At 43.4% G+C, this 27,995-nt stretch overlaps 1 protein-coding gene across 11 annotated transcripts; it reads left to right on the top strand.

Moving 5' to 3' along the window:
• On the top strand, positions 1–26,791 carry C5H2orf42 (chromosome 5 C2orf42 homolog). 11 transcript variants are annotated; one of them, XM_041756430.1, is made up of 11 exons: positions 45–59; positions 1,459–1,556; positions 9,791–10,069; positions 10,489–11,323; positions 12,044–12,154; positions 14,575–14,679; positions 16,893–16,997; positions 19,467–19,574; positions 21,005–21,105; positions 22,485–22,647; positions 26,110–26,791. In XM_041756430.1, the coding sequence occupies exons 4-11, from the start codon at positions 10,501–10,503 to the stop codon at positions 26,316–26,318; spliced, it is 1,725 nt and encodes a 574-aa protein (XP_041612364.1). In that variant the 5' UTR covers positions 45–59; positions 1,459–1,556; positions 9,791–10,069; positions 10,489–10,500; the 3' UTR covers positions 26,319–26,791. The 11 variants fall into 11 exon arrangements, with proteins under 11 accessions (XP_041612366.1, XP_041612364.1, XP_041612360.1 ...); XM_041756426.1 differs by lacking the exon at positions 45–59 and adding an exon at positions 89–286; XM_041756424.1 differs by lacking the exon at positions 45–59 and adding an exon at positions 329–605.
• Positions 26,792–27,995: the final 1,204 nt, after the last annotated feature.

The raw sequence follows: 27,995 nt of genomic DNA, 5'->3' as shown, positions 1-27,995 counted from the left end.
GTTACAGCCAACAGTTTGGCCGCGTTTGTAAAAGGCCGCGGCAGGCGAAGAGAGAGGAGGTGAGGGCGGCCATGGGCCTGGGGCCCCGCGGCCGCGGGCGGCGGAGGGAGAGGGGCGCCGCGGGGCAGCTAAGGGGGCCGCGCTGACAGAAGGCGCGCGCGGCGTCGAGCCGGGAATGCAGGCGGAGAGCGTGTCCGAGGAGCGGGGTGCCGGCCAGGCGGGGCCGAGGCCGGGCCTGCTTGGCACCGGAAGGGAGCCGCCGCGCGCGGAGGATGCCGGGAAGCAGGTCTCCGGGAGCTGCGGGGCGGGGCCGGAAGCCGGGGGGCGGGGCCGGAAGCCGGGCGTGCGGGCGCGGGCCGCGGAGGGGCAGTCGCGGGGATGCCCGCTTGTGGGCGTGCCCCCGCCCGGCGCCCGTGCTCGGCGCGGGGACCCGGTAGAGGAGCGGCGCCTGGTAGGTGGAGCGGCTGCGTCCGGCCGCGTCAGGCCCCGCGGGGCCGAGCGGGCGGACGGTGCCCACGTGACCGCGGCGACGCGAGGCCGCCCCTGGCCCCCGCGGCCGGCCGGGGCCTGCGGGAACCTGCGCCGCCTCCAGGAAGCCGCCCTGGGTGAGCTGTGCCGCCGCCGCCGCCGCCGCCCGGGCTCAGCTGCAGACCCGCCCGGGACCGACCGCCGCGGGCGGGGTTCAGGCGCAGGCCATTGTCCTAACCTTAGGCCGTGGAGGTAAAGCGGACGTGCGACCCAGCAGCCTCACGGGCCCCCGCGCCGCGCCCCAAGTCCGCGGCTCCGGAGACGCCCTGCGCCTACCGTCTCCTGCCCCTGCGCCCCGGCAGCCCCGGCAGCCCCGGCAGCCCCGCCTGCCTTCCGGGTCGGACCTTGGGGCTTTCTTGCCTGTCGGGTTCTTAGATTCCACGTCTAAGTGAAATCATACGGTTTTTGTCTTTCTCCGTCTTAGCATCGTACCCCTGCGGCCCACCTGCCGATCGCAGTGGCAGGCCCGCCTTCCCAGGTCTCGGGGATTCCGTGGTTTTCCAGCAGAGAATTCCATGTATAGCCACACACGCTTCTTCTTAAGAACATTCTGTTTATTCCTGAGAGGCCTCTAGAGACCCAGGCAGAGGGAGGCGCAGGCGCCCTGCGGGGAGCTCGATGCAGGACTCGATCCCGGGACCCCGGGGTCACGCCCTGGGCCCAAGGCAGGTGCTCCCACCGCCGAGCCTCCGGGTGCCCCTGCCTCTTGCTTATTTTAAGATAGGATTTGGGATGTTGAAAATTACTTTCGTGTTTTATTTTTCACAAGCTGGCTTTCCATGCTCTGCTCATCTTTTTTTATTTATTTATTTATTTTTTTAGTGGGTTTGTTACTGATTTAAAAAAAAAAACCCACACAACTCTTATTTTAGAAAATGAGCTCTTTGGCATTCACGTTTCAAATATTTTCCCCTCTATTTTTAATGACAGGTTTTTATCGTATTTAAGGGATCTCTATACCCAATGTGGTGCTCAAACTCAGAATCCCAAGATCAAGAGTCACATGCTCAACTGACTGAGCCAGGCAGGTAGCCCTTTTATTTTGTTTTATTTATTTTTTAAAGATTTTATTTATTTATTCATGACGGAATGAGAGGCAGAGACACAGGCAGAGGGAGAGGGAGAGGGAGGGAAGCAGGCTCCATGCAGGGAGCCCGACGCAGGACTCAGTCTCAGGTCTCCTGGATCACACCCTGGGCTGAAGGCAGGCACTAAACCACTGGGCCACCTGGCTACCCTTATTTCATTTTTTTTTTTTTAAGATTTTATTTATTCATGAGAGACACACAGACGCAGGGACACAGGCAGAGGGAGAAGCTCCCACATACAGGGAGCCCAATGTGGGACTCGATCCGGGTCTCCAGATTCATGCTCTGGGCTGAAGGCAGCGCTAAACTGCTGAGCCACCCAGGCTGCCCCGGGGAACCCCTTTTAGTAACAGCTTTATTAGGAGCCCCTGGGTGACTCATTCAGTTAAGTGTCCAGCTCTTGGCTTCCACTCAGGTCATGATCTCAGGGTCATGAGATGGAGCCCTGAATTGGGCTCCATGCTTAGCATGGAGAGTCTGCTTGTCCCTCTTCCTCTGTCCCCCCACCCATTCTCTCTCTCTCTCTCTCTCAAATAGATAATAAAATCTTAAAAAAAAAAAAAAAACTTTGTTAAATAGAATTCACATAACATAGAATTCACTCCTTTAAACTGTTATTATTCAGTAATTTTTCGTATATTCACAATTTCACAGCCTTTCATCACTTGGAAAGGAAGCTAGCAGTACTAGTACTAGTGCTCACTAGCAGGCACGCATTTCTCCCTTTCTTCCCAGCTCTTGGCAACCACCACTTTCCGTCTCTGCATTTGCCTCTCCTGCGTATTTCATTTAAATGTGATCATACAGTGTGTAGCTTTTTTGTGTCTGGCTTCTTTCACTTAGTGTAATACTTCAGGATTCATATAGCATGTAGCAGAATCTCATCTCGGAGCCAAACTGTATTCCACTGTGTGGGTATGCCACGTTGTGTTTGTTCATTCGTCAGTTGATGGACATTGGATTGAGTCCACCTCCTGGCTATTAGGAATACTACTACTATGACATACAAGTACACATTTTTGTATGTTTTCAGTTGCCTTGGTATATGCTCTTGTGAGTCATATGCTAACTTTAACATTTTGAGGAACCATCAACCATTAGTTTTCCAAAGTGACTCTGCCATTTTACGATACTATCAACTGTGTGAAGGTTCCGGTATTTCAATATCCATGACAACACTTGTTATTGTCTGCCTTTTATAGTCATCTTAGTGGCTATGAAATGGCATCACATTGTGGTTTTGATCTGAAATTTCCTAATTATGTGATGTTGAACAATTTTTCATGTTTATTGGCTGTTTCTTTGGAGAAATACCATTCAGACCCTTTGCCCATTTTTAAATTGGGTTATTTATCTTTTTTTTTTTTTTTTTTTTAAGATTTTATTTAAGAGAGAGAAAGAGAGCATAAGCAAGGGGAGGGGCAGAGGGAGAAGGAAAAGCAGACTCCCCCTGAGCAGGGAGCCCTACTTGGGATTTGATCCTTGGAAGCCTGGGATCATGACCTGAGCTGAAGGCAGATTTAACCAACTGAGCCACCCAGGGGCCCCAGGTGTTCAGTGCATTTTGATGCACGTATATATAGCAAAAGGATTACCACCAAAGTATTAGCTAACACCTTCATCATGTCATATAATTACCGTGTTTTGGTGTGGTGAGAACATTTAATGTCTACTCTCTCAGCAACTTACAGCTATTAGGGAAAGTATGTTAGTAATATAATATACTATCATTAGTGATAATCACCATGTTGCCTAATAGATCCCCAGAGCTCATTCATCTTATAACTGGAAGTTTGCACCTTTAACTGATATCTCCCATTTCTCCCACCCCTCACTCCCTGACAGTCCATTCCATTCTCTGTCTTTATCAGTTTGGCTTTTTAAAATTATATGTATAAGTAAAATCCTACAGTGTTTGTCTTCTCTGTCCACAGTGTCTTTCCCCCCCTTCCCCCCCACATTGTCTTAATTTGCTTTGTAGTAAGTTTTGAAATCAAAAAGTAGGAGTTCTTACATTCTGTTATTCTTTCTCAAGATTGTTTTGGCTCTGCCTTCATTTCTATGTTAATTTTAGGATCACCTTGTCAATTTGCAAAGAAAGGCACCTGGGTGGCTCAGTCAGTTAAGCTTCTGCTTCAGCTCAGGTCATGATCCCAGGGTCCTGAGACTGAGCCCCAAGTCGGGCTCCCTGCTCATCAGGGAATCGACTTCTCCCCGAGCCCCTCCCTCCACTTTGTCTTTCTCTCCCTCTCTCTCAAATAAATAAAATCTTAAAAAAAAAAAAAAAAGACATCTGGAATTTTGATAGAGATTACATTGTATCTGTAGATCATTTTGGAGAGTAGTACCTTTTTTTTTTTTTTAATTTTTTTTAAAATTTTATTTATTTATGATAGGCACACAGTGAGAGAGAGAGAAGCAGAGACATAGGCAGAGGGAGAAGCAGGCTCCATGCACCGGGAGCCCGACGTGGGATTCGATCCCGGGTCTCCAGGATCGCGCCCCGGGCCAAAGGCAGGCGCCAAACCGCTGCGCCACCCAGGGATCCCGAGAGTAGTACCTTCTTAATAATAGTCTTCTGATCTCCAGACATGAGACGTCTTTCCATTTTTTATTAGGTCTTTAATTATTATTTAAGATTTTATTCATTTTTTATTTTTAAAATATTTATTTATTTATTTATTTTTTATTTACACAGAGAGGCAGAGACACAGGCTGAAGGAGAAGCACTCTCCATGCAGGGAGCCCGATGTAGGACTCAATCCCGGGTCTCCAGGATCATGCCCTGGGCCGAAGGCAGGGGCTCAACCGCTGAGCCACCCAGGGATCCCAGACTTTATTTATTTTAGAGAGGGGGAGAGAGCATACGCAAGCAAAAGTGGGGGTAAGGGCAGAGGGATAGGGAGAGGGAGACAGAATCTCAAGCAGACTCCTCAGCATGGAACCAGACTTGAGGCTGGGGGCTAGGTCCCAGATCCCCAATGACCTGAGCAGAAACTAAGAGTTGGATGCTTAACCACCTGAGCCACCCAGAAATCATTAGGTCTTTAATTTCTTCCAGTGATGTTTGCAGTTTTCAGTGTACAAGTCCTGCACCACTTTTATTCCTCACTTTGTTTTCATCTTTGGACTTAGTTTATGGTACGTTTTTCTATGCAGAAAATTTTCATTTTTATATATCAAATATAACCAGTTTTAATTTTATTTAATTGTTTTTTTGTTTTTAGGTGAGCTCTATGGTCCAGTGTGGGGCTCGAACTCATGATGCTGAGGTTAAGAGTCATGTGCTCTACCAACTGAGCCAGCCAGGCACCCCTCAGTCTTAATTTTAAAATGGTGAAACATGGGCAGCCCCCATGGCGCAGCAGTTTAGCGCCGCCTGCAGCCTGAGGTGTGATCCTGGAGACCCAGGATCGAGTCCCACGTCGGGCTCCCTGCATGGAGCCTGCTTCTCCCTCTGCTTGTGTCTCTGCCTCTCTCTCTCTCTCTCTCTGTGTGTGTGTCTCTATGAATAAATAAATAAAATCTTTTAAAAAAATGTTTAAATAAATAAAATAAAATGATGAAACAGGGCAGCCCGGGTGGCTCAGTGGTTTAGCGCTGACTTGGCCCAGGGTGTGATCCTGGAGACGCAGGATCGAGTCCCTTGTCGGGCTCCCTGCATGGAGCGTGCTTCTCCCTCTGCCTCTGCTCTCTCTCATTAATAAATAAATAAAATCTTAAAAAAAAATAAAATGGGTGAAACATTTCAATAGTATGTCTCTAAAGAGACAGATATGGCTAAATAAGCATGTAATGTGTTGCTCAGCATCACTATTCATTAGAGAAATGCAAATTAAAAGGACAGCAAGGGACACCTGGGGAGCCCAGTGGTTGAGCATCTATCTGCCTCTGGCTCAGGTTGTAATCCGGGGTCCTGGGATAGAGTCCTGCATTGGGCTCCCTGCATGGAGCCTGCTTCTCCCTCTTCCTATGTCTCTGCCCCTCTCTCTCTGTCTCTCAGGAATAAATGAATAAAATCTTAAAAACAAACAAACAGCATGTCATGTGAAAGAAGCCAGACACAAAATACCACATATTATATGATTCCATCTATATGAAATGTCCAGAAAAGTTAAATCTATTGAGACAAGAAAACAGAGTAGTGATTGCCTGGGGATGAGAATGGTAGTTGATTGCAAACGTCTAGTGGATCTTTTCATAAAGGATGATAGAAAGGTTCTCAAACTGGGTTATAGTGGTGGATGCCTGACTCTACAAATGTAATGACTGTCATTGAATCATATACATAAAGTGGGTGAATTTTATGGTCTGTATTCAATAAAGTTTCTTTCTCTTTTTTTTAAAGATGTTAGTTATTTATTCACGAGGACACAGAGGCAGAGACAGAGAGGCAGCTCGATGTGGGGACTTGATCCCAGGACCCGGGTTAGTCATGCCCTGGGTTGAAGGCAGACGCTTAAAAGCTGAGCCACCCAAGTGCCCCAGTAAAGAGACTTCTTAAGAAAAAAAAAACAGCACTGATGTAGTCAGGGGAACAATCAGTATTTTGTGGATTTGTCATAATTTAGGCAATGCTCATTCTGATATCCTTAAAAAACATTGTTAAATCCCTTCCCTTTATTCTCTGTTAACAGTACCATTTTTCATACTTGAATGTTTTATCTGCCTGGAATTTATTGGAGTATGTTAAGTGAGAAAGGATGAATTAAAAAAAAAAAATTAAAAAAAAAAAAAAACCTCCCTGAGCCGAAGACAGACACTCAACCACTGAACCACCCAGGCATCCCAAAATAAATAAAATCTTTAAAAAAAAAAAATGTACATTTGTAATTTAGAAAGACACTAACAAATTGCCCTCTGCAGAGAATAATCTAAAAAGTAAAAGAGGGGATACCTGGTGGCTCAGTGGTTGAGCATCTGCCTTCGGCTCAGGGTGTGACCTCGGGGTCCCCACAGGGAGCCTGCTTCTCCCTCTGCCTGTGTCTCTGCCTCTCTCTGTCTTTCATGAATAAATAAATCTTTGAAAAAAAAGTCAAAGAAAAAATAAGAGGAAAGAATGGAATTCCTTTGATGATGCTAAAACTATAGCACGTTATGGCTTCGCCACAGTAATTGGCAAACCAGTGCCTCATTAATGAGCAAATTTATTATTTTCTACTTTAATGCTATGTTAAGTCATCATCATCAATGTAATTTTTAAAATTGATTAATTTTTTAAGCTTTTTCATATATAGGTATTTTATATACGTATATATATATATTTTTCTAGTTTGCAAATGAAAAACAACCTAAAGTTCAGAAGTTAAATTTGGTCACAGAGATAATTGGTGGTAAAGGGCAAACTAAACATTTCATCTTTTGACTTTGGAACAACATTCTCTTCTAAGATCCCATGTCTGGCTGAATGAAAATACCTACTAAAGAAGTTTATTGACCTGGAAAGGAAATGCTGCGTAAACAGGCTACTGCCCTAGATCAGGGGGTTTTAATGGATGATTTACCCCACCCCACCCCACCCCCACCCCAGGATATCCAGCAATATATGGAGACATTTTTATTTTTTTTAACACTTTGGGGAGGAAGAGTTGATTGCTACTGGCATCTAGTGGGTAGAGACCGGGGGTGCTACCTAACATTTTACAGTGTATAGACGGTTCTGCACAACAAAGAATTATCTGTGTCTAAATGTCATTAGTGCCAAAGGTGAAAAAATCCTGCAATAGATTATATTTCACAAAGCTTTATTCACTTAGTGGATACTCAAAAAATATTACAGTTGGGAGATTAATTCATAGGACCAGTGAAAGGGTGAGCATTCTTAGACTTTGCTTGTTTGTACCTTATAATTTGTTGATTAACAAATAGACTATAGAAAATGTGGGTGGAAAAGTTCATCCAGGTAATCCTCTGGGGTCAGGGGACAAGAACAGCACTAACCGCCTATTTCAACATCACAAGCAGATTACCTTAAAAAATATATTGAACTTTGGGAAACCTGACTGACTCAGTCTGTAGAGCATGTGACTCTTGATCTTTTGTTTGTTTGTTTGTTTGTTTTACTTGTGATCTTGAGGTTGTGAGATTGAGCCCCATGTTGGGTATAGAGATTACTTAAAAATACAAAATCTTAAAATAAAATCTTTTTTTTTTAAAGCTGAACTTTAGTTAATGAGAGCTGAATTGATGCCTGCAAATTACTTTGAAATCCAATAAAATGTAAGAGGGTTTGATGAATGGAGAAAGGGATAAATAGATATGTAATAAAGTAAATACAGTAAAACGTTAATTGTAGAATGTGGTGAGTGGGTATGTGAAAGTACCAATTTTTTTTTTTTAAGATTTTATTTATTCATGAGAGACAGAGGCAGAGACACAGGCAGAGGGAGAAGCAGGCTCCATGCAGGGAGCCCGATGTGGGACTTGATCCCGGGACCCACTGGGCCGAAGGCAGGTGCTCAACCACTGAGCCACCCAGCTGCCCCTGTATAAATATTTTTTTTATATGTTTGAAAATTGTCATAATATTAGAGGGGAAATCAAAAGAGATTCACCCTCTTATTAAACAGACGCGTGAGGGATCCCTGGGTGGTGCAGCGGTTCGGCGCCTGCCTTTGGCCCAGGGCGCGATCCTGGAGACCCGGGATCGAATCCCACATCAGGCTCTCGGCGCATGGAGCCTGCTTCTCCCTCTGCCTGTGTCTCTGCCTCTCTCTCTCTCTCTCTCTCTCTCTCTCTCTCTGTGACTATCATAAATAAGTAATAATAAAAAAAATTTAAAAAAATAAAAAATAAAAAAAATAAACAGACGCGTGAAACCACATTTCTGATTTTGCTGGGTGGCCTCAGGGAAGTTACTTTGTTTTTATGTTGATTTTTTTTTTTTTAAGATTATTTATTTTAGGGAGAGAGTGAGCATGAGCAGGGGAAGGGGCTGAGGGAGTTGGGAGAGAGCATCTCAAGCAGACTCCTGGCTAAGTGCTGAGATCCCGACTTGAGGCTCCATCCCAGACCCTGAGATCATGTCTTGGGCTGAATACAAGAGTCAGACACTTAACTGATTGAGCCACCTGTGTACCCCTCAAATTTTTTTTTCGCATTTTAGGTTTTTTTTTTTTTTAATATTCTTTATGCCCACTGTGGGGCTCATACTCATGAACCCAAGATCAAGAGTCACACGCTCCACTGACTGAACCACCTACGCGCCACAGGTTACTTAACTTTTTAATTTCTGTAAAGTGTGATGGTTGTTTGGCTCAAATGAAATGCTAGTATTGTGAAGTTCAAATGAAACAACATGAAAGCACTTTGAAAAGCAGAAAGTAGGAGACCCCTGGGTGGCTCAGCGGTTTGGCGCCTGCCTTCGGCCCAGGGTGTGATCCTGGAGTCCCGGGATCAAGTCCCGCGTTGGGCTCCCTATATGGAGCCTGCTTCTCTCTCTGCCTGTGTCTTTGCCCCCCCCCCCCCCTCTATCATGAATAATAAATAAATCTTTTTTTTTTATTTTTAATTTATGATAGTCACACACAGAGAGAGAGAGAGGCAGAGACACAGGCAGAGGAAGAAGCAGGCTCCATGCACCGGGAGCCCGACGTGGGATTCGATCCCCGGTCTCCAGGATTGCGCCCTGGGCCAAAGGCAGGTGCCAAACTGCTGCGCCACCCAGGGATCCCTAATAAATAAATCTTTAAAAAAAGAAAAGCAGAAAGCACCCTAAGATACAACGCATTACTATTAAGAAGGATGAACATTTGGCCAATCATATGTCACGGCTCTGGATGTTCATGACACTCCCCGTGTAATGACATTAGCACTGTTTTGTTTTTTGTTTTTTTTTCTTAAGATTTTATTTATTCATGAGAGACACAGAGAGGCAGAGACACAGGCAGAGGGAGAAGCAGGGTCCCTGCAGGGAGCCCAAAGTGGGACTCGATCCCAGGACTCCAGGATCACGCCCTGGGGCAAAGGCAGGTGGTAAACTGCTGAGGCCCCAGGGATCCTCTGACATCAGCACTGTTTGACCAGCTTTAGGTGGAAGTACAAGACAACTGTTTCCATGACAGTTTCTGTCAAATATTTTTCCAATATCTGTGGAAGACTTAAGATTCCTCTTCTAAGAGGACAGAGTCATGCTATTTTTGTAAATTTAGTGTCTTTTCTTGTCTTCCTTGTAGATTGCCAAGGTCTCCACTGAGGACAGTGGGAATCTCCTTTGACTCTGGAACACTGGGCAGGAGCTTTGCGATTGGCTGCCCAAGAAGGAGACGGAATGTCTGCATTGTTACACCAGAGAGTTCAAACTTCACAAGACTTTGGGTTAAACAGTATCATTTACTCTGCAAATGATTATGTCTTTGCCCATCCTCTATGATCATCACAAACTAATGAACAACCTCTCGGGTCTTATGAATTCAGGTTATACTGTTTTCCAGATGTGCTGGCGGTTGATTCAGGTAGGATCAGGCTGGGTTTTGTCAGGAATGGTGGAAAGGAAAGAATTCCTCCTTCCCACTCTCCAGTTCTTGTCTGGATGAAACATCTGTGCATGTAAAAATTAGGCTAACTCACTAGGTTGTTGTATTGAGCCAGTGTTGAGCCAAAAAAATGGTTTAGTTATATTATGGTTCTAAAAAGGTGTAATGATTAGAAAAGCAAGATTTCCTTCACTTTTGTTTGATGGCTTACATGACTGTTCCGTTTGCAGGTGCAATTTGGAAATGGTAGCTAACCTTTTACTTTCTGTACAAAATACCGCAGGTGATTTTACTCCGCGCATGCGTGTGTGTGTGTGTGTGTGTGTGTGTGTCTGTGTGTCTGTGTGTCTGTGTGTCGGGATGTATATCCATGCTGATGGGCTGATTGCTTCTTCTAGGGCCTTTGAACAATGGAAGCCAGCTCTCTGAGGACTAAAGTCCCAGCCTTCTTGTCTGATTTGGGGAAGGCCACATTAAGGGGAATCAGAAAGTGTCCCCGATGCGGCACATACAACGGAACCCGGGGCCTGAGCTGCAAGAACAAGACCTGTGGAACCATATTCCGCTGCGGAGCACGGAAGCAGCCTAGTGCGGAAGCTGTCAGAATCATAACGGGCTCCGACCTGCAGGTGTACTCGGTGCGGCAGAGAGACCGGGGCCCGGATCACCGCTGCTTTGTGGAGCTGGGTGTGTCAGAGACGACAATACAGACCGTGGACGGAACAATCATCACTCAGTTGAGCTCTGGACGCTGTTATGTGCCCTCGTGCCTGAAAGCTGCCACCCAGGGGGTAGTGGAAAATCAGTGCCAGCACATCAAGCTGGCGGTGAACTGCCAAGCAGAAGCCACCCCTCTGACCCTGAAGAGCTCGGTCCTGAACGCAATGCAGGCCTCCCCAGAAACCAAGCAGACCATCTGGCAGCTGGCTACGGAACCCACAGGTCCCCTTGTCCAGAGGATTACTAAAAACATTTTGGTGGTGAAATGCAAGGCAAGCCAGAAGCATAGTTTGGGGTATTTGCATACATCCTTTGTGCAGAAAATCAGTGCCAAAAGCTTGCCTGAGCGCCGGTTCTTCTGCTCCTGCCAGGCCCTGAAAGCGCACAAGTCGACCACCTCCAAGGATGAGGTGGCCCAGAGATGTATCCATTTCTTTGCTTGCATCTGTGCCTTTGCCAGTGATGAGACATTGGCTCAGGAATTCTCAGACTTCCTAAATTTTGATTCCAGCGGTAGGTGGTGTGTTGACACAGTTACTCTGTTTTTCTAAAATGGCAATGAAAGAGTTCCACTGATGGCATCTGGAGATTGTCCTAGCAACCTTCAGAAGCAGTTGCTAGATAACTCAAATGAAAAGCATTCCTTCTTTTACTCCCACTCAGCACAGTTGCCTCAAGGTTGGTTGGTTGGTCAGTTGGTCAGTGGGTTGGTTGAAATAGATGCTCAAGAGTCTTGGGCATTTTCTCTGAGACAACAAATCTGGCAAAAGTTAGCAGTTGCTTTGCCTTTTTTTTTTTTTTTTTTTTAACTCTTTCACAGATGCCCTATGTTAATAAAAACAAAGAATAAACAAAAAAACCTTTTATTTTGGGTCGCTTGCTTGTGTCTTAGTTTTAAAGATGAGGAAAGCAAGTACCTGCTAAAACATCTTTCAGGACTGCACAGCAAGTCTTTTCTTGTGGTTATTAACAGTTTTATCTTTTAGATGCTTTTTGTTTTCGTTTCTTAATGATTTTTAGTTGGCAGTTCCTAACTTTTTAGTTTTATTTCTCTGTAGTCTTTTATCATGTTAATTATCCTTAAACAAAAACCTATGTCTTGGGGAGTCTTTAATTAATTTTAAAGCAGGCAATCACTCCATAATTTGTTTTTTATAAATTAATTTTCTCTAGGCAGGGGCCCATACTTACTCTTGGGTGGTATTAATAATTAAGAAATCTATTGTATTTCAGGTCTTAAAGAGGTGATTGTGCCCCAGTTAGGTTGCCATTCAGAATCAACAGTATCAGCTTGTGAGTCTCCTGCCTCTAAGCCAAAGAAGAGGAAAAAGGACGAACTACCTGGTAAGAAGCAGTTCGATTTGTTTGTTTGATGATGTTGCCTTTAGAGATTGTCTTACTATGTATTATGTGTTTCACTGAATCTTAGAAAATACAGAAATAATTTTTTTTTTTTGAAATAATGTTTCTTAATGTTTGTTTCCTGAAAAAAGTTTTATCCTCTATTGATGATTCTTTGTCGAGCTAAGGTTTGTTTCTTTTGGCCAAGTATAAGGTCCAGCCAGACTCTACCTTTATTATATCGTATGTGTTGTTTATCCCTTAAACATTTGGACTAACCCAACCCCTCAGTCTGGTTTAGGACAGTGTCAGGAAGGTTTCATCCATAGAGTGTTTTTTTAAAATGTGTGACAATGGTTAATTGTATTTTACAAACTAATTTAAGACTGTAGTTTCTTAGCTTCATTTTCAATATGTGGCACATATCTATATTTTTTCTTTTTTACTGCAAGTGTATTAGTGTCAGTTAAGTAGTCAGATAAGTCAGTATGAAAATACTGTAAATAAGTAAATGAGTAAGTAAATTAGTAAGAAAATACTGCAAATAAGTAAATTAGTAAATTTACTAATTATAGTAAATAAGTGTTAAAAGGCCTAGACTCTAAACAAAAGACAAAAATATTCCAGTTCACAGATGTAGAGTAGGAACCTTTTTGTGGGTAGAGTATTTGTAGAGGTGGGTCAGATGGTCACACACAGGAGTTTTGGTGCGAGGATGTTAGAGAAAGATGAAGAAACAAAGTGACATGGGGATTTGTTTTTAAGGAGTAGGGGATCCCTGGGTGGCGCAGCGGTTTGGTGCCTGCCTTTGGCCCAGGGCGCGATCCTGGAGACCCGGGATCGAATCCCACGTCGGGCTCCCGGTGCATGGAGCCTGCTTCTTCCTCTGCCTGTGTCTCTGCCTCTCTCTCTCTCTCTCTCTGTGACTATCATAAATAAATAAAAATTAAAAAAAAAAAAAAGGAGTAATTCTGACAACAATATAGAGCAGGGATTGTTGTTAAATGTTTACTTATTTATGTTTTCCCACGTAAAGAAAGTTCTTATCCTTAGTCCTAATTCTAAATAATTTTTTTTTTTTAAAGATTTGTTTTAGAGAGAGAGAGCACACACTCACCCACAGAGGGGCAGAAGGAGAAGGAAAAAAGCAGACTCCCCACTGAGCGTGGAGCCAGCAGCAGGGCTTGTCACAACCGAGACCATGACCGGAGCTGAAACCAAGAGTGGGATGCTTAACCGACTGAGCCACCCAGGCACCCCTCTAAATATTTTATAAGAAAATAATCCTTTCTTTTTAAAGAGTTTATTTATTTATTCATCAGAGACACAGAGAGAGGCAGAGACATAGGCTCCATAGAGGGAGAAGCAGGCTCCATGCAGGGAGCCTGATACGGGACTCGATCCCAGGACCCCGAGGTCATGACTTGAGCCAAAAGCAGACGCTTAACCACTGAGCCAGCAGGCTCCCCAAGAAAATAATCCTGGATACAGGAAAAGCATTTTGTTCACAGGTGTTCATTTTACAGTTATTTGTAACTGGCCATCCACTAGGGATATTCAATAAACCTTGATAAAGTGACTTGATCACTTTATCAGGCAACCATTAAAAACAATTATAAAGAATTATAAAAATTATTGTAAAGAATTATTATAGGGCACCTGGGTGGCTCAGTCAGTTTAGCATCCAGTTCTTGGTTTTGGCTCAGGCGGTGATCTCAGGGCCCTGGGATCGAGCTCCCTGTGAGGCTTTGCACTTGGCTCAGAGTCTTGAGATTCTCTCTCCTTCTCCCTCTACCCCTCCCCCTGCTCTTGCACAAGTATGTGCGCGCGCACACTCTAAAATAAATAAAAGAATTATTATAAAGAAATGTTTAGATAACTCAGGTAAAATACAGAATGCTCCATTAAATTTGATTTTTGTACAAACAATGAATTTTAGTATGTCCCATGCAACATTTGGAACATACTTAGGCTAAAAAAACTATTCATTTATTTGAAATTCAGATTTTTTTTTTTTTTTTTTTGCTAAATTTGGCAATCCTGACACAATCACAGTTACTTAAAATCACAAAACCAGCAAAATCAACGGTTTTCGCATGCACACACACATCCACACAATAGTTTACCAGAAAATTGATAGTAATTTTGAGGTGGGGATAGTGATTGAGAGGTGAGGAGCAGTGGGTGAATATTTGTTTCTTCTTTTCACTTCTAGGCCCCCGACCCACACCCCAATTTCCTGTAAAGAGCATATAAAACTGAAAATGTTATGTATAAAGCCTAGTGCTAATTCCTTCTGGAAACTGATACTAACTTAGAAATTACCAAAGACTTTTTATGTTTTAGACTGTTCAGAATTCGATATTGAATTGATTTCTATTCTGCAGAAATCCTATTAAACACTGTAACGATTTGTGGTTTAGGTGCACAGACGAACAGTTCACTACTGCCTCAGGATGCAGTGAGCAGTAATCTAAGGAAAAGTGGCCTGAAAAAACCTGTGGTTGCTTCTTCATTAAAAAGGCAGGGTGAGTTTGCCTTCCCCAGGGTAGGTTAAAGAGGTGGGAAATCATCCTAAAGAGGCCCAAAGCAATATAATCAAAAGAAATGTTGCATGTTATCCCCCAAAGAGTGCCGGGATAAACACTAGCAGGCATTGAGGCTGAGGTCTGTGCTGTTCCACTGATTTGAAATCCTACTCGAAATCAAACTGTATCTTTTAAATAACAAATGCAGCAAAAATGACTTCATGTTTCCACAGCACACATATCTGTATGATATCTTCCTATTGTTGCTTATAGCCTACATGCTATACCAACTCAGTATGAGCCTGAACGGTGAGGAAGAAACAGATTTTAGAACTATGCAGTGATAAATATTTGTTGAGAAAGACTAATATAATCTGTTCTCCAAAGTCATTTCAGTTTGAGGGCACCTGACTGGCTCCGTCGGTACAGTATGGGACTCTTGATCATGGGGTTGTAAGTTCGAGCCCCACGTTGGACACAGAGATTACTTTAAAAAATAATAAATGGATAATATCAAAGTCAACATGTGTTAAATTTATCACATTCTGAACTTATAAGACAAAATGACTTAATTTGAACATAATATATATTTACTTCTCAGAATAACTAAGCTTGTACATTTGGGGATCAACATTTTCTTAACTCTCAGATATTATAGCTGGGTGATTAAAAACCAGCTTTCATCAGGGTGCCTGGGTGGTTCAGTCGGTTGGGAATTTGCCTTCAGCTCGGGTCATGATCCCAAAGTCCTGGGATGGAGGAGTCCTGAGTCCCTGCTTCTCCCTCTCCCTCTGCTGTTCCCCTGCTTGTGCACATGCTCAGTCTCTCTCTCTCTCTCTCAAATAAATAAATAAGATCGTAAAACAAACGAACAAACAACTAGATATTAAGATCAAATCTTAACTAACCAATTAACTAAGAACTTACACATTCCAGGAATAAACGTTTTTGGAATGGCAGGAAGTGTAATAAAAAATACCAGGTAGAAGACATTTTTAAAATATTTAATTTATTCACTTGAGAGAGATAGCGAGCATGAGTAGGGGGAGGGACAGAGTGAGAGGAAGAGGGATAAGCAGACTCCCCCCGCTCAGCAGAGACCCTGGCGTGGGCTCCATCCCAAGACGCTGAGACCATGACCTGAGCTGAAGTCAGAAGCTTAACCCATTGAGCCATCCAGGCACCCCAGTTAGAATATTTTTTTTTTAAGGTTTTTATTTATTTATTCATGAGAGACAGAGAGAGAGACAGAGAGGCAGAGACACAGGCAGAGGGAGAAGCAGGCTCCACGCAGGGAGCCCAACGTGGGACTCGATCCCGGGACCCCAGGAACACGCCCTGAGCCAAAGGCAGACGCTCAACTGCTGAGCCACCCAGGCGTCCCTATAGTGTGTAACTCTTGATCTCAGGGTTGTGAATTCAAGCCCCATGTCAGATGCAGAGATAACTTAAAAATACAATCTTTAGGAGATGCCTGGGTAGTGTAGTCAGTTAACTGTCTGACTCTTGGTTTCAGCTCAGGCCCTGATCTTTAAGTTGTACGATCAAGCCCCACCTTGGGCTCTGCACTTAGTGTGGGAGTCGGCTTGAGGCTTGCTCCCCCTACCCCCTCCCCTCTGCCCATGCTCTCTCTCTCATAAATAAGTAAATCTTAAAAAGAAAAAATTAAAATAAAACCTCTGAAATAAAGTATTTGAAAAAAAGTCAACTGCAAATTGAAGAAAGGCCTTATTTAATGGCTACTTTAAAGATAATGATGCCATAGCTACTATTCATTTGAAACTAAAATTGTCATTAGGTAAATGTATATAGTGATAATTTGAATGAAGAGCTATTTTATTCTATTTTATTTTTTCTTTGCACCAAAGGAACTGATGAAAATTTGTTAAAAATATTCTAACTGCAGGATGCCCGGGTGGCTCAGTGGTTTAGCGCCGCCTAAACCTAAATAAAAATCTTTTTAAAAATTACTATGGTTAATAATCTTAAACACATTAGCATTTTCACAGCTTTTCCCTTTTTTTCCAAATGTATTCTTAAAAAAAAAAAATCCTAGAATCTTCCATTTCACTTAATGTATCTAAATTCCTTTGAATTTCAACTTTTTGCTCTTTTCCATACAAAATGCTCAGCTTTTTCAAACTCCAGGTAATTGTTGTTTCTGTTAAAAAAAGATAAAAGTCACTGAAAAGTTTTTTGTTTGTTTTTCCTAGCCTGTGGTCAACTGTTAGATGAGGCACAAGTGACCTTATCCTTCCAAGACTGGCTGGCCAGTGTCACAGAACGCATCCATCAAACCATGCACTACCAGTTTGATGGTAAGTACTGGTCACCTGACTTGGCTATTGCTGAAAGGAGGAGAAATCAAAGTAATTGTGTTATAAATGTACTCGTTTTTTGTTTTTTTTTTTAAGACTTTATTTATTTATTCATGATAGGGCAGGGGGCAGAGACACAGGCAGAGGGAGAAGCAGGCTCCATCCCGGGAGCCTGACATGGGACTCGATCCCAGGATCCCAGGATCACGTCCTGGGCCAAGGGCAGGTGCTAAACCGCTGAGCCACCCAGGGATCCCCCTGTTTGTTTGTTTGTTTGTTTATTGAGTTTTTAGTTTATTTCCAGCATAGTTAGCATATATGCTATATTAGTTTCAGGTGTACAGTGTAGCAATTCAGTGATTCCACACATGCCCAGAGCTCATCACAGGTGTTCTTCTTAATCCCATCCCCTATTTCCCCCATCCCCTCGCCCCCTCCTCTCTGGTAACCATCTGTTCTCTAGAGTTGAGAGACTGGTTCTTGGTTTGTCTTTTATTCCCCTGCTTTGCTCCACTGTTTTGTTTCTTAAATCCCATATGTGAGTGAAGTCATAGGGTATTTGTCTTCTCTGACTGACTTATTTTGCTTAGCATTATGCTCTCCAGCTCCATCCATGTCATTGCAAATGGTAGTTCTATTCTGGGTTTTTTTGTTTGTTTGTTTTAAGATTTATTTATTTAATTTAGGGAGAGAGTGAGAGAGAGAGCAGAGGAGAGGGGCAGAGAGGGACAGAATCTTAAACAGATACCCCACTACGTGTGGATCCCGACAGGAGGCTCAGTCTCAGGACCCCGAGATTGTGACCTGAGCTGAAAACACCTGTTGGACACTCAACTGACTGAGCAACCCAGATACCCCTAGGAGTCACTCTTGATGTTATATCTAGGCGGGTAGTGGTTCTGGATGTTTCCCCTATTGGGGCAAGCATCTTGGGCAGTGTTTTTGTTTGTTTTTGTTTTGTTTTGTTTTTTGTTTTTTTAAGATTTATCCATTTATTGTAGTGGGGGTTGGGAGCAGAGGGGCAGAAGCAAAGAGAATCCCAAGTAGACTCCCTGCTAAGTGCGGAGCCCGATTTGGGGCTTGATCCCACGACCCTGAGATCACAACCTTGCCAAAACCAAGAGCCAGACACCCAACCAATGCAGCCACCTACATGCCCTGTTTTAAGTAAGCTCTATACCCAATGTGGAGCTTGAACTCATGACTTCAAGATCAGGAGTTACATGCCCTGCCACCTGGGCCAGCCAGGCCCCCTTCTCTTAGATAATTTTTATTTATTTATTTGTGATAGTCACAGAGAGAGAGAGAGGCAGAGACACAGGCAGAGGGAGAAGCAGGCCCCATGCACCGGAAGCCCGATGTGGGACTCGATCCTGGGTCTCCAGGATCGCACCCTGGGCCAAAGGCAGGCGCCAAACCGCTGCGCCACCCAGGGATCCCTCTTAGATAATTTTTAAGGAAAAATCTGAACTCTTCTGAACCCTCCCCTAAACACTCTTTCTCCTGACATTTTGCTGACCCTAGTGTTTTGCAAATTTCTTTAAGGTTTTTGTTAAGTATTTTCAGACATTTTGCCTGCTTTGAGATCATCTTCAGAGAGAAAGGCCAATGCTTATTGGATAAACAGTGTCCTGACTTTGGGGTCTGTGGCACTCATGGCCCAGACCATCTGAGTGGGAGCTTGTGGTTACTTTGCTTGGACATGAATGCATGTAGCAAATGCCTGGGGGCGCTGAACAGGATTGAATCAAGTTTACCTTCTCAACTCAGCATCATTGTTCTCATCTCATTTCATATACTCTTTAAAGGGAAAATTCTGGGCTGTGGTGGTGTTTATGAAACTGGGAATTTGAAAAGTTATCTTTGGGGGCACCTGGGTGGCTCAGTGGTTAAGTATCTACCTTCAGCTCTTCCGGGATCGAGTCCCACATCGGGCTCCCTGCATGGAGCCTGCTTCTCCCTCTGCCTGTGTCTCTGCCTGTCTCTCTCTCTCTCTGTGTCTCTCATGAATAAATAAATAAATTATTTTATTTTGTTTTTTAAGATTTTATTTCTTTATTCATGAGAGACATAGGAGGGGGGCCAGAGACACAGGCAGAGGGAGAAGCAGGCTCCGTGCAGGGAGCCTGACGTGGGACTCAATCTCGGGTCTCCAGGATCACGGCCTGGGCTGAAGCCTGCGCTAAACTGCTGAGCCACCGGGCTGCCCAAGTAAATTCTTTTTTTTTTTTTAAAAAAAGAAAAGTTATCTTTGGTGGACGACAAGGGTCTGTGAGGGATCAAGAGTAGGACAGGTGACAGTGCTTGACTCATAAAGGCCAATCAAAACCACCTTTTTGTCTCGGTATAAAGCAGCCTAAGGGACATTTGTAGTTATTACTGCCACCCAATTCCATTTCTTCCACTTCTCCCTATGTGTCAGAAAGCCCACTGAGTTTCTCTAAGTGAGTTTCTTCTTATTTGCTGTAGGCAAACCAGAGCCACTGGTGTTTCACATTCCTCAGACCTTTTTTGAAGCCCTGCAACAAAGAATATCTATAGGAAGTGCAAAGAAACGGCTTCCCAACTCCACCACAGGTATGGGATTTTTCCCTTTGGAATTAGTGATAGATGTCTTGACCTTAAAGAATTATGTTTAGAAAAACTGTGGAATTTTCAGGATTAGGACTTCAAGTCACATGCTCAGAGCATGAAGATATAGCCAGCCGGCTCTTAGGGTAATGATCACCCTCCTCAAAGGCCCCATACTTACTCCAATAAGAGGTAATAGATTCAGAAAGCCCCAACTTTGTATAAGAACAGTAAAGTGCAGTAAGAGTGCCCATCAGGAAGTTTGATATTTTTTAGATATTTTTACCCATTTCAACAAAAGCGTCATTTGGGCTGGCCTCTTGGGAGCATATTATAGTATGTATCAAAAACAGAAACTTGTTTTTCATGATTCCCTATTTTTGATGGACGATTTTATTTTTAGAGTAATTCTTAGGCTTGAAACCCTTTATAATTATATTATTAGGGTGCACAGTTCTTGGTTTTCTATTATATCTTCTACTAGAAATTTCAAGATACTTCTTAGGTAGTGTAAAGAAATAAGGGAGAGAAAAAGAGGAAGAAAGGACGGCTCAGTGGTAAGTAGTCTAAGAGGAGCTACAGCTGGGAATCAATGCTGTTTCTTTAGTTAATAGTTATTTGATGATATAATAAGGATTGTTTGAGGTTTAAATGTATCTCTGAGTAGTACAAGCTGTGAATCACTGTTTAGGGCCTTAAACATATTTGTCGTCACAGCTTAACTGAGGCAGCGTTGATCCGTTTTTTTCTTTTAAGATTTTATTTATTCATTCATGAGAGACAGAGAAAGAGAGGCAGAGACCCAGGCAGAGGGAGAAGCAGGCTCCGTGCAGGGAGCCCGATGCAGGACTCGATCCCGGGTCTCCAGGATCACGCCCTGGGCCGAAGGTGGCGCTAAACTGCTGAGCCACCGGGGCTGCCCTATTCTTTCTTTTACATTAAACTTTAGGCCTCCTAATACATTAACTTTAACCCAGATCTCTGCTATTTTTGCCAGCCCTTTGGTGAAACCCCTTTATAATCCTGTAGGCAAGGTAGTAGATTGGCAACCACGCTAATGGGCTTAAAATCCGTGTAATCCTTTTAAGAATTATAATTTGACCTCTGATATAACTAAAGTTGTAAGAGGTCGTAAGAAGCTATTTTATAATGGAGTCCTGTGTGTATGGTTGTACCAAGCAAAGAAGTAAGTTTCTAAGGTACAAAAATAAAGAGCATCTCAAGCATCAGAAACTTTAGTTAGTAGAAATCCATATCATTTATTACATTTCACCAAACCTATTATAGATTTGCCTCTAGAATTTCTTTTTAAAAGTGCTGAGATTCTGAAGGACAGGATAGCACTGCACTGAGCCCTCTAGAAACTGGATAACAAATACAATGAAAGAGAATGCTATGTTTTGGTAGTCTAATCTTGTTCCCTTTTTACATTGAAGCTTTTGTTCGGAAAGATGCCTTGCCACTGGGAACCTTTTCCAAGTATACCTGGCATATCACTAATATCCTGCAAGTTAAACAAATCTTAGATACCCCAGAGGTAAGAGGGTATTTCTACAATAGTAGGAGGGCAAAGAGGGGAAGAGAGAGAAGCAAGTGCAGGAAGTCTGTTTGTACCAGTTTTCTGAGTCCTTGAGTTATAGACACCAAAGGGAATTCCTTTCTTTCATACTAAGAGATTATTCAGAAATACTTATTGCTGTGTGGTTCTGTGATTTTAATGGGTTTTCCCTAGTGCTTGAAAAGGTATCTTAAATTGGAGTATCCTTTTCCTTTGCCTTTGGGATCAGAAAACAGATCACTTTTCTCATGAATTAAATAATGAACCCCTTCTAGCTATGGTGAGCCCTAGATTAGCTGACAGTAAGCTTAAAAGTATATAAATAATTTGAGATGATACACTATTCGTGAAGTCGGTGAACTCAGCACAATTAAATGCTTCTCCGCAAACTGCAACGTAGTTCTCATTAGAGAAATGACCCCTAATTAGTTTGCATTCTTTTTTGGAAGGGAAATACTAGACAGTTTTAAACCTTACATTTTTCAACCGGATCCTGAAAATTGGAGGTTTTTCCCTTCTTACAATAAAAGAATATTGTAGAAAACTCAGCATAGTGTGATTTGATACATTAAGATGAGCTTAAATGCAAGGCATTTGTTACTTTCAGAAAAAGAAAAAGCTATTTGGTAGCTGTGGAACTTACATGTGAACCCTAGAAAAGGCCTGTGTTAGCACTAAAGACCCTTGAGGAGCTTCTTTAAATATCAGACGTCACAGAGACAGCTTCTGGCCTGGAGCAAGTGTTCAGGGCGGGACCGTTAAGTGAGGGAAGGAGCTGATACTAGGAACCCTAGAATGTTGGTCTGCGGGGCACTACGACTGCATCCCCTCATTCAGACTTACAGCCATGCGTTGGTAGGAACTGTATGTTGCAGATGAGAAACGGGCTGTGAGCAGCTCACCCTGCAGTTCAGTGGCAAAGACCAGCTCCAGTTGTGTCTGGCTCAGTCCCAAGGACGGCGTGAAGCATACAAGTGTGAGGTCAGCTGTAGGCGCGGTCAGTGGAGTCTTTAGGACAGTGATGCTAGCAGAGCGTCTGGGGAAGGAATGAAGCTGGTCTGAGAGCAGGTCTCTGCCCACAGCCCTCACGTAGCCATGAAGACATTAGGGCTTCAGTTCATCTACACTTTGGCTGGGGTTCAAATTAAAGTTCCAGAGGAAAAATGAAAGCCATGAGCGATGTAAAGGAGAAAAGGCAGATGTGTTGACAGCATTGACTTGAAAATACAAGAGGAAGTTTTAGTTAATTAGAGTGTACTTAACAAAAAAGAATAAGTGAAAGATCTGTTGTCATCCAAATATTTGTCTACTTTGAGTTTTCCCTTTCTCACCTTTCTTGGTGTTGTCTCCATGTCCAGATGCCCTTGGAAATCACTCGGAGTTTTATCCAGAACCGGGATGGGACGTATGAGCTGTTTAAATGCCCTAAAGTAGAAGTAGAGAGCATAGCAGAAACCTATGGTCGTATAGAAAAGCAACCCGTGCTGCGACCCTTAGAACTAAAAACTTTTCTCAAAGTTGGTAAGTGAATTGTGTTTTCGATAGCACATCTTCCTCGAAGAGTTAGCTGTGAGCACTGCACTGTCCTACACTTTGGATCTTTTTTTTTTTTTTTTAAATTTTATTTATTTATGATAGGCACACAGTGAGAGAGAGAGAAGCAGAGACATAGGCAGAGGGAGAAGCGGGCTCCATGCACCGGGAGCCCGACGTGGGATTCGATCCCGGGTCTCCAGGATCGCGCCCCGGGCCAAAGGCAGGCGCCAAACCGCTGCGCCACCCAGGGATCCCTACACTTTGGATCTTGACCGTAAACAAAGCAGACACATTCATTCATCTTGGACAGGCCACCATGGAATAAAGTGTTGTGTTCCTTTTGAAACAGTACTTTCAAAACGAAATTACCAGGGTGCCTGGGGGGCTCAGTTGCTTAGGCGTCTGACTCTTGATTTCAGCTCAGGTCATGATCTCAGGGTCATGAGATTGGGCCCCGGTGTCGGGCTCTCTGCTGGGTGTGGAGCCTGCTTGGGATTCTCTGTCTCCCTCCGCCCCTCCTCACACACCTTCTGCTTGCACACAGGCGCTCTCTTTCTCTCTCTCTCTCCAAAAAATTAATTAATTAATTAGAATCACAGAGGGCATCTAGCTGGCTCATTTGGTGGAGCACATGACTTGATCTCAGAGTTGTAACTTTGAGCCCATGTTGGGTGTAAAGCTTGTAACATATATTCATCATAGAGAAAGCATAGATTTCATTGTAAAGCATAAAGGAGAAAAATCAACCACCTATAATCCCATGCACCAGGGAAGACATCATTGCTAAGACTCTGGTATATACCCTTTCAGACTCTCCTGTGCCTGAAGAGTTTATAAAACATGAGATCATACTTTTTTTTTTTTTTTTTTTTTTTTTAGGATTTTATTTATCTGATAGCACAAGCGGGGGGGTGGGGGGTAGCACGCCTAGGGAGAAGCTAACTCCCCGCTGAGCAATGAGCCCAACACAGGGGTCGATCCCAGGACCCTGGGATCGTGACCTGAACCAAAGGCAGACGCTTAACCCACTGAGCCCCCAGGTGCTCCAGGATCATACTTTTTTTGACATAAAAATATATCATGGACAGCTTTCCATGTCTATCTTCAACGTTATTTTTTAACTTTTTTTGTTATAAAACATATATAAACATTTTTTTAAAGTGTGTATCTGGTTTTCAGGCATTAAGTACATTTACATTGTACAACCATCAGTCACCTCCCTCCATCTCCAAAACTTTTTTTCTTCCTCCACTGAAACTGTACCCATTGAACAGTAACTCCCTAGTCTTACCCTGCCCCTGGCCCCAGGCCACCACCATTCTACTTCCTGTACCTCATGTAGGTGGAATCACACAGGACACACAGGATTTGTCTTTTCTCTGACTGGCTTATTTCACGCAGCATAACACTGCATGTGTCATTTCTTTCTTTCTTTCTTTTTTTTTTTTTTAAGGCAAGCACTATACTCAGCACGGGGCTTGAACTCAGGAACCCGAGATCGGGATTCGCACACCTTACTGACTGAGCCAGCCAGGTGCCCCATAGTTTTGAAGGCTCTACTGTTTTATTTTTAATTCTGCTAATGTTTTATATGTTTTCAAAAGCATTCTTTAACCTGAGTTTTTCATGTTTAAATCCTTGATTCTCTGGAATTTACTTTTTTTAAATAAAGATTTATTTATATAAGAGGGGGAGAGAGAGAAACAGAGCAGGGACAGAGGCAGAGGGAAACGGAGACAAGTAGACTCTGCACTGAGTGGGAAGCCTGATATGGGACTCGATCCCAGAACCCTGAGATCAGAGTTTGAGCTGAAATCAAGAGTCAGATGCTTAACCAACTGAGTCACCCAGGCACTCTTGGAATTTATTTTGATATAAGGTATAAGATATGATTCTGATGTATACCATTTATTATAAGAAACTCTTGTATTTCTTTTACTAATTAAAAATGCCACCTTGGGGGCACCTGGCTGGCTTAGTTGGTAGAACTTGCAATCCGTGATCTTGGGGTTGTGAGTTCAAGTCCGATGCTGGGTATAGAGATTACTTAAATAAACTTTTTTTTTTTTTTATGGTGAAAAAATTTACATTTAGATTTATAGCCGGCTGGACTCAGTTTAGATGATCCCAGTCTGATCAAGGTGTTGACCTTGGCCACATCAATGTCATAGAGCTTCTTCACAGCGTGTTTGATCTGGTGCTTATTGGCCTTGACGTCCACAGTGAACACAAGTGTGTTGTCTTCTATTTTCTTCATGGCTGACTCCGTAATTAAGGGGAACTTGATGGTATAGTGATCAAGCTTGTTTCTCCTGGGGGCGCTCTTTCGAGGATATCTGGGCTGCCTTCGGAGACGCAGGGTCTTGGGTAGGTGACGAATGTAGGTGATGTAGGTGACGTGCGGATCTTCTTTTTTTTTTGTGACTGTGCACACCTTTCAGCACCGCTTTCTTAGCTTTCAAAGCCTTTGCTTTGGCTTCGGTTTTTGGAGGGGCAGGGGCTTCCTTCTTTGCCTTCGGCACCATCTTCGTGAATAGTTAAATAAACTTAATAAAATAAAAATGCCACCTTAGGGCAGCCCGGTGACTCAGCAGTTTAGCACCGCCTTCAGCCCAGGGTGTGATCCTGGAGTCCTGGGATTGAGTCCTACATCGGGCTCCCTGCATGGAGCCTGCTTCTCCCCCTGCCTGTGTCTCTGCCTCTCTCTCTCTCTGTCTCTCATGAATAAATAAATCTTTAAAAAAAAAAAAAATGCCACCTTAACCTTATACTAAATTCCTGTCTCTAAGTGTGTGTTCACTTAGGATCTTTCTGTTTTGTTCTTTTCATCTGCCAAGACCTATGCCAGTACCACATGCCTTTGGTTATTATGGATTTATAATATGTTTTAGAACCATATAGATTTTTTCTTTAAAGATTTTATTTATTTATCCATGAGAGACCCAGAGAGAGGGAGGCAGAGACACTCCACAGGGAGCCCGATGTGGGACTTGATCCCAGGACCCCGAGGTCATGCCCTGAGCCAAAGGCAGATGCTTTTAACCACTGAGCAACCCAGGCGTCCCAGAACCATGTAGAATTTAATTCTGTTTCTTTCAGGTTTCCTTGAAACTTGACCTTTTCTTGCTAGTCTCCCTTTTAATCTCATTCAGCTATCTCTTCTTCTCAATCTGGGCTCTCCTTAGCATTCTTTTGGCTGTTTTACCAGAAAGACTAGGTCTTATTTCATTTGGAGCTGCCAGACAGTTCCATGAAATCTTCTTTGGGTAGATAGATCAGTAATTGCTTTTCCCTTCCCTTGATTTTTCTTGTTTTTCCCTTTGTTTCTCTCTTATTTTAATTTTTAAAAATTTTTTTCTTCCTGAACACAGTAACACTGGCCAGCCTCAAGTTTTGGAATGGTACTAATCATTGTTTTTGTTTTGTTTTTTTGTTTTTGGTCTTCAGGCAACACTTCCCCAGATCAAAAGGAGCCAACACCTTTCATCATCGAGTGGATCCCAGATATCCTTCCTCAATCCAAGATTGGTGAGCTGCGCATTAAATTTGAGTATGGTCACCACCGGAATGGGCACGTGGCGGAGTACCAAGACCAGCGGCCGCCGCTGGACCAGCCCTTGGAACTGGCCCCTCTGACCACCATCACTTTCCCTTGAGGCAAAACAAAACAGTCTTTTGCTGCTGAATTTGCACATCCCCACCCCTTGACAATTTTAAATACTAGTTAGGCATTTAGATGGCCCTGCTCCTTAGTGAACTGCTCTTAGCTAAGATGCAATTTCTCGGAGCATTCAAGTGGTTTCTGTTGAAGAACTCTTCTTGTAAATGGCCTTTTTGGTGCTGCTGTGTATAGTTTTCATCATAAATTGGGTGATATTCCTGGCTAGAAGTTTTAAAGGAACTAAAAGGAAACCAGCTCACTTTCCTTCTGAAAGGACTCCCGTTTAGAGTTTGCTTCAACCTTTTTCTAACGCTCTAAGAAGTTAGCAGCACTCCGCCTTAACCCCAACAGTGTTGGAAGGTAATAATACCCTGGTTGGGGCAGAATGTTAAGGACCATCCTGACAGTTCCAGTCATGCCCTTTTATTCTGTTCTCAAATAAAGCACAGTGTCACTAGTTTTTCCAAAGTATTTCTCCTGTTGGCCTGATTATGAAATTATAAACCTTTGGGGAGATTTAAATAATAGTGAAATAGGAGAAAGAGGTCCACATGTCAAGGGAATGTTGACATTTCAAACGAATGCTTCTGATTGCTTAGTTCATTGATAGTGATTTCCTTCTTTATTCTCCAAAAAGTTTTAATAGCTGGTAAGATTCCGTTCCTATTGCTGAGTTCATTGATCACAGAATGGAGACACTGAAAGACACAGAAGTAAAAGCCTGTCTTCAGGGAGACAGAAGGGAATGACATTTCCTATATGCCTACTATGTGCCAGGCACTCTCATTTACACTCCCAGTCATTTTCCTCGTTTAGTCCTCATTATTCTTTGAACTTAGGCATTACCCCTTCTTTTAAGTTAAACACATACCCTCTCTGAGGCCTCTTGCTGGAAACAGCATTAAAAATATTTCATTTTACTGCAAAGGACATATTCTTTCTACTTTATCATGTTGCTTTGATATAAATTCCTTGTAATTCGTTGTCCTTGGGAACACAAGAACATAAGAAAAATCTGTAAGAAGAAGGCTCTTGGTTTTCTTTAGACTGCAAGTAACAAAAATCCAACTCTAACCACGTCTGGCAAGAATGGGAATGAATGACTGGCTTGTGGACTCTAAACTAGGGCTGGGGATCCCTGGGTGGCGCAGCGGTTTGGCGCCTGCCTTTGGCCCAGGGCGCGATCCTGGAGACCCGGGATCGAATCCCACGTCGGGCTCCCGGTGCATGGAGCCTCCTTCTCCCTCTGCCTGTGTCTCTGCCTCTCTCTCTCTCTGTGACTATCATAAAAAAAAAAAAAAATTAAACTAGGGCTGGACAGCCGTCCTGGGACAGCTGGGGGTGGGACTAGGCCTCAGGAACCCTGCAGCCGTGTCTGTCTGACCCATCACTCTGTCCTGGGATTTCACTCACTCTTGGCACCAAGCAGCTCCTTCTGGCCCGAATTCTGGCTCCTGAGGCACCTGAAGTGTGACTTCCACGCTAGAGCAGGGACCGGCCGCTGTGCTCTGTCTCTCATCCAAAGGGCAAAGACCCACAAGGAAGACTGGCGTTTTGGTAAAAGCGAGAGCTGTGCCCCTCCACGGGGCAAATTAAGCGTCTGTCCTGTGTGGTTGGGGGACACCTGTGTGGGGAGCTCACAGACGCTTTAGACGCTGGCGGAGTTCCTGGA

The sequence above is a fragment of the Vulpes lagopus genome, chromosome 5 (assembly GCF_018345385.1).
Source record: "Vulpes lagopus strain Blue_001 chromosome 5, ASM1834538v1, whole genome shotgun sequence".
NCBI lineage: Eukaryota > Metazoa > Chordata > Mammalia > Carnivora > Canidae > Vulpes > Vulpes lagopus.
This window is presented reverse-complemented; position numbering and strand designations above follow the sequence as displayed.

Bases quoted from the DNA above. Each gene is read 5' to 3' on its own strand.
- C5H2orf42 (XM_041756432.1), top strand. From the start codon at position 10,501: ATGGAAGCCAGCTCTCTGAGGACTAAAGTCCCAGCCTTCTTGTCTGAT. The intron at 11,324-12,043 runs GTAGGTGGTGTG...ATTGTATTTCAG, and splicing joins CCTAAATTTTGATTCCAGCG to GTCTTAAAGAGGTGATTGTG. The intron at 22,648-26,109 runs GTAAGTGAATTG...TTTGGTCTTCAG, and splicing joins AAAAACTTTTCTCAAAGTTG to GCAACACTTCCCCAGATCAA.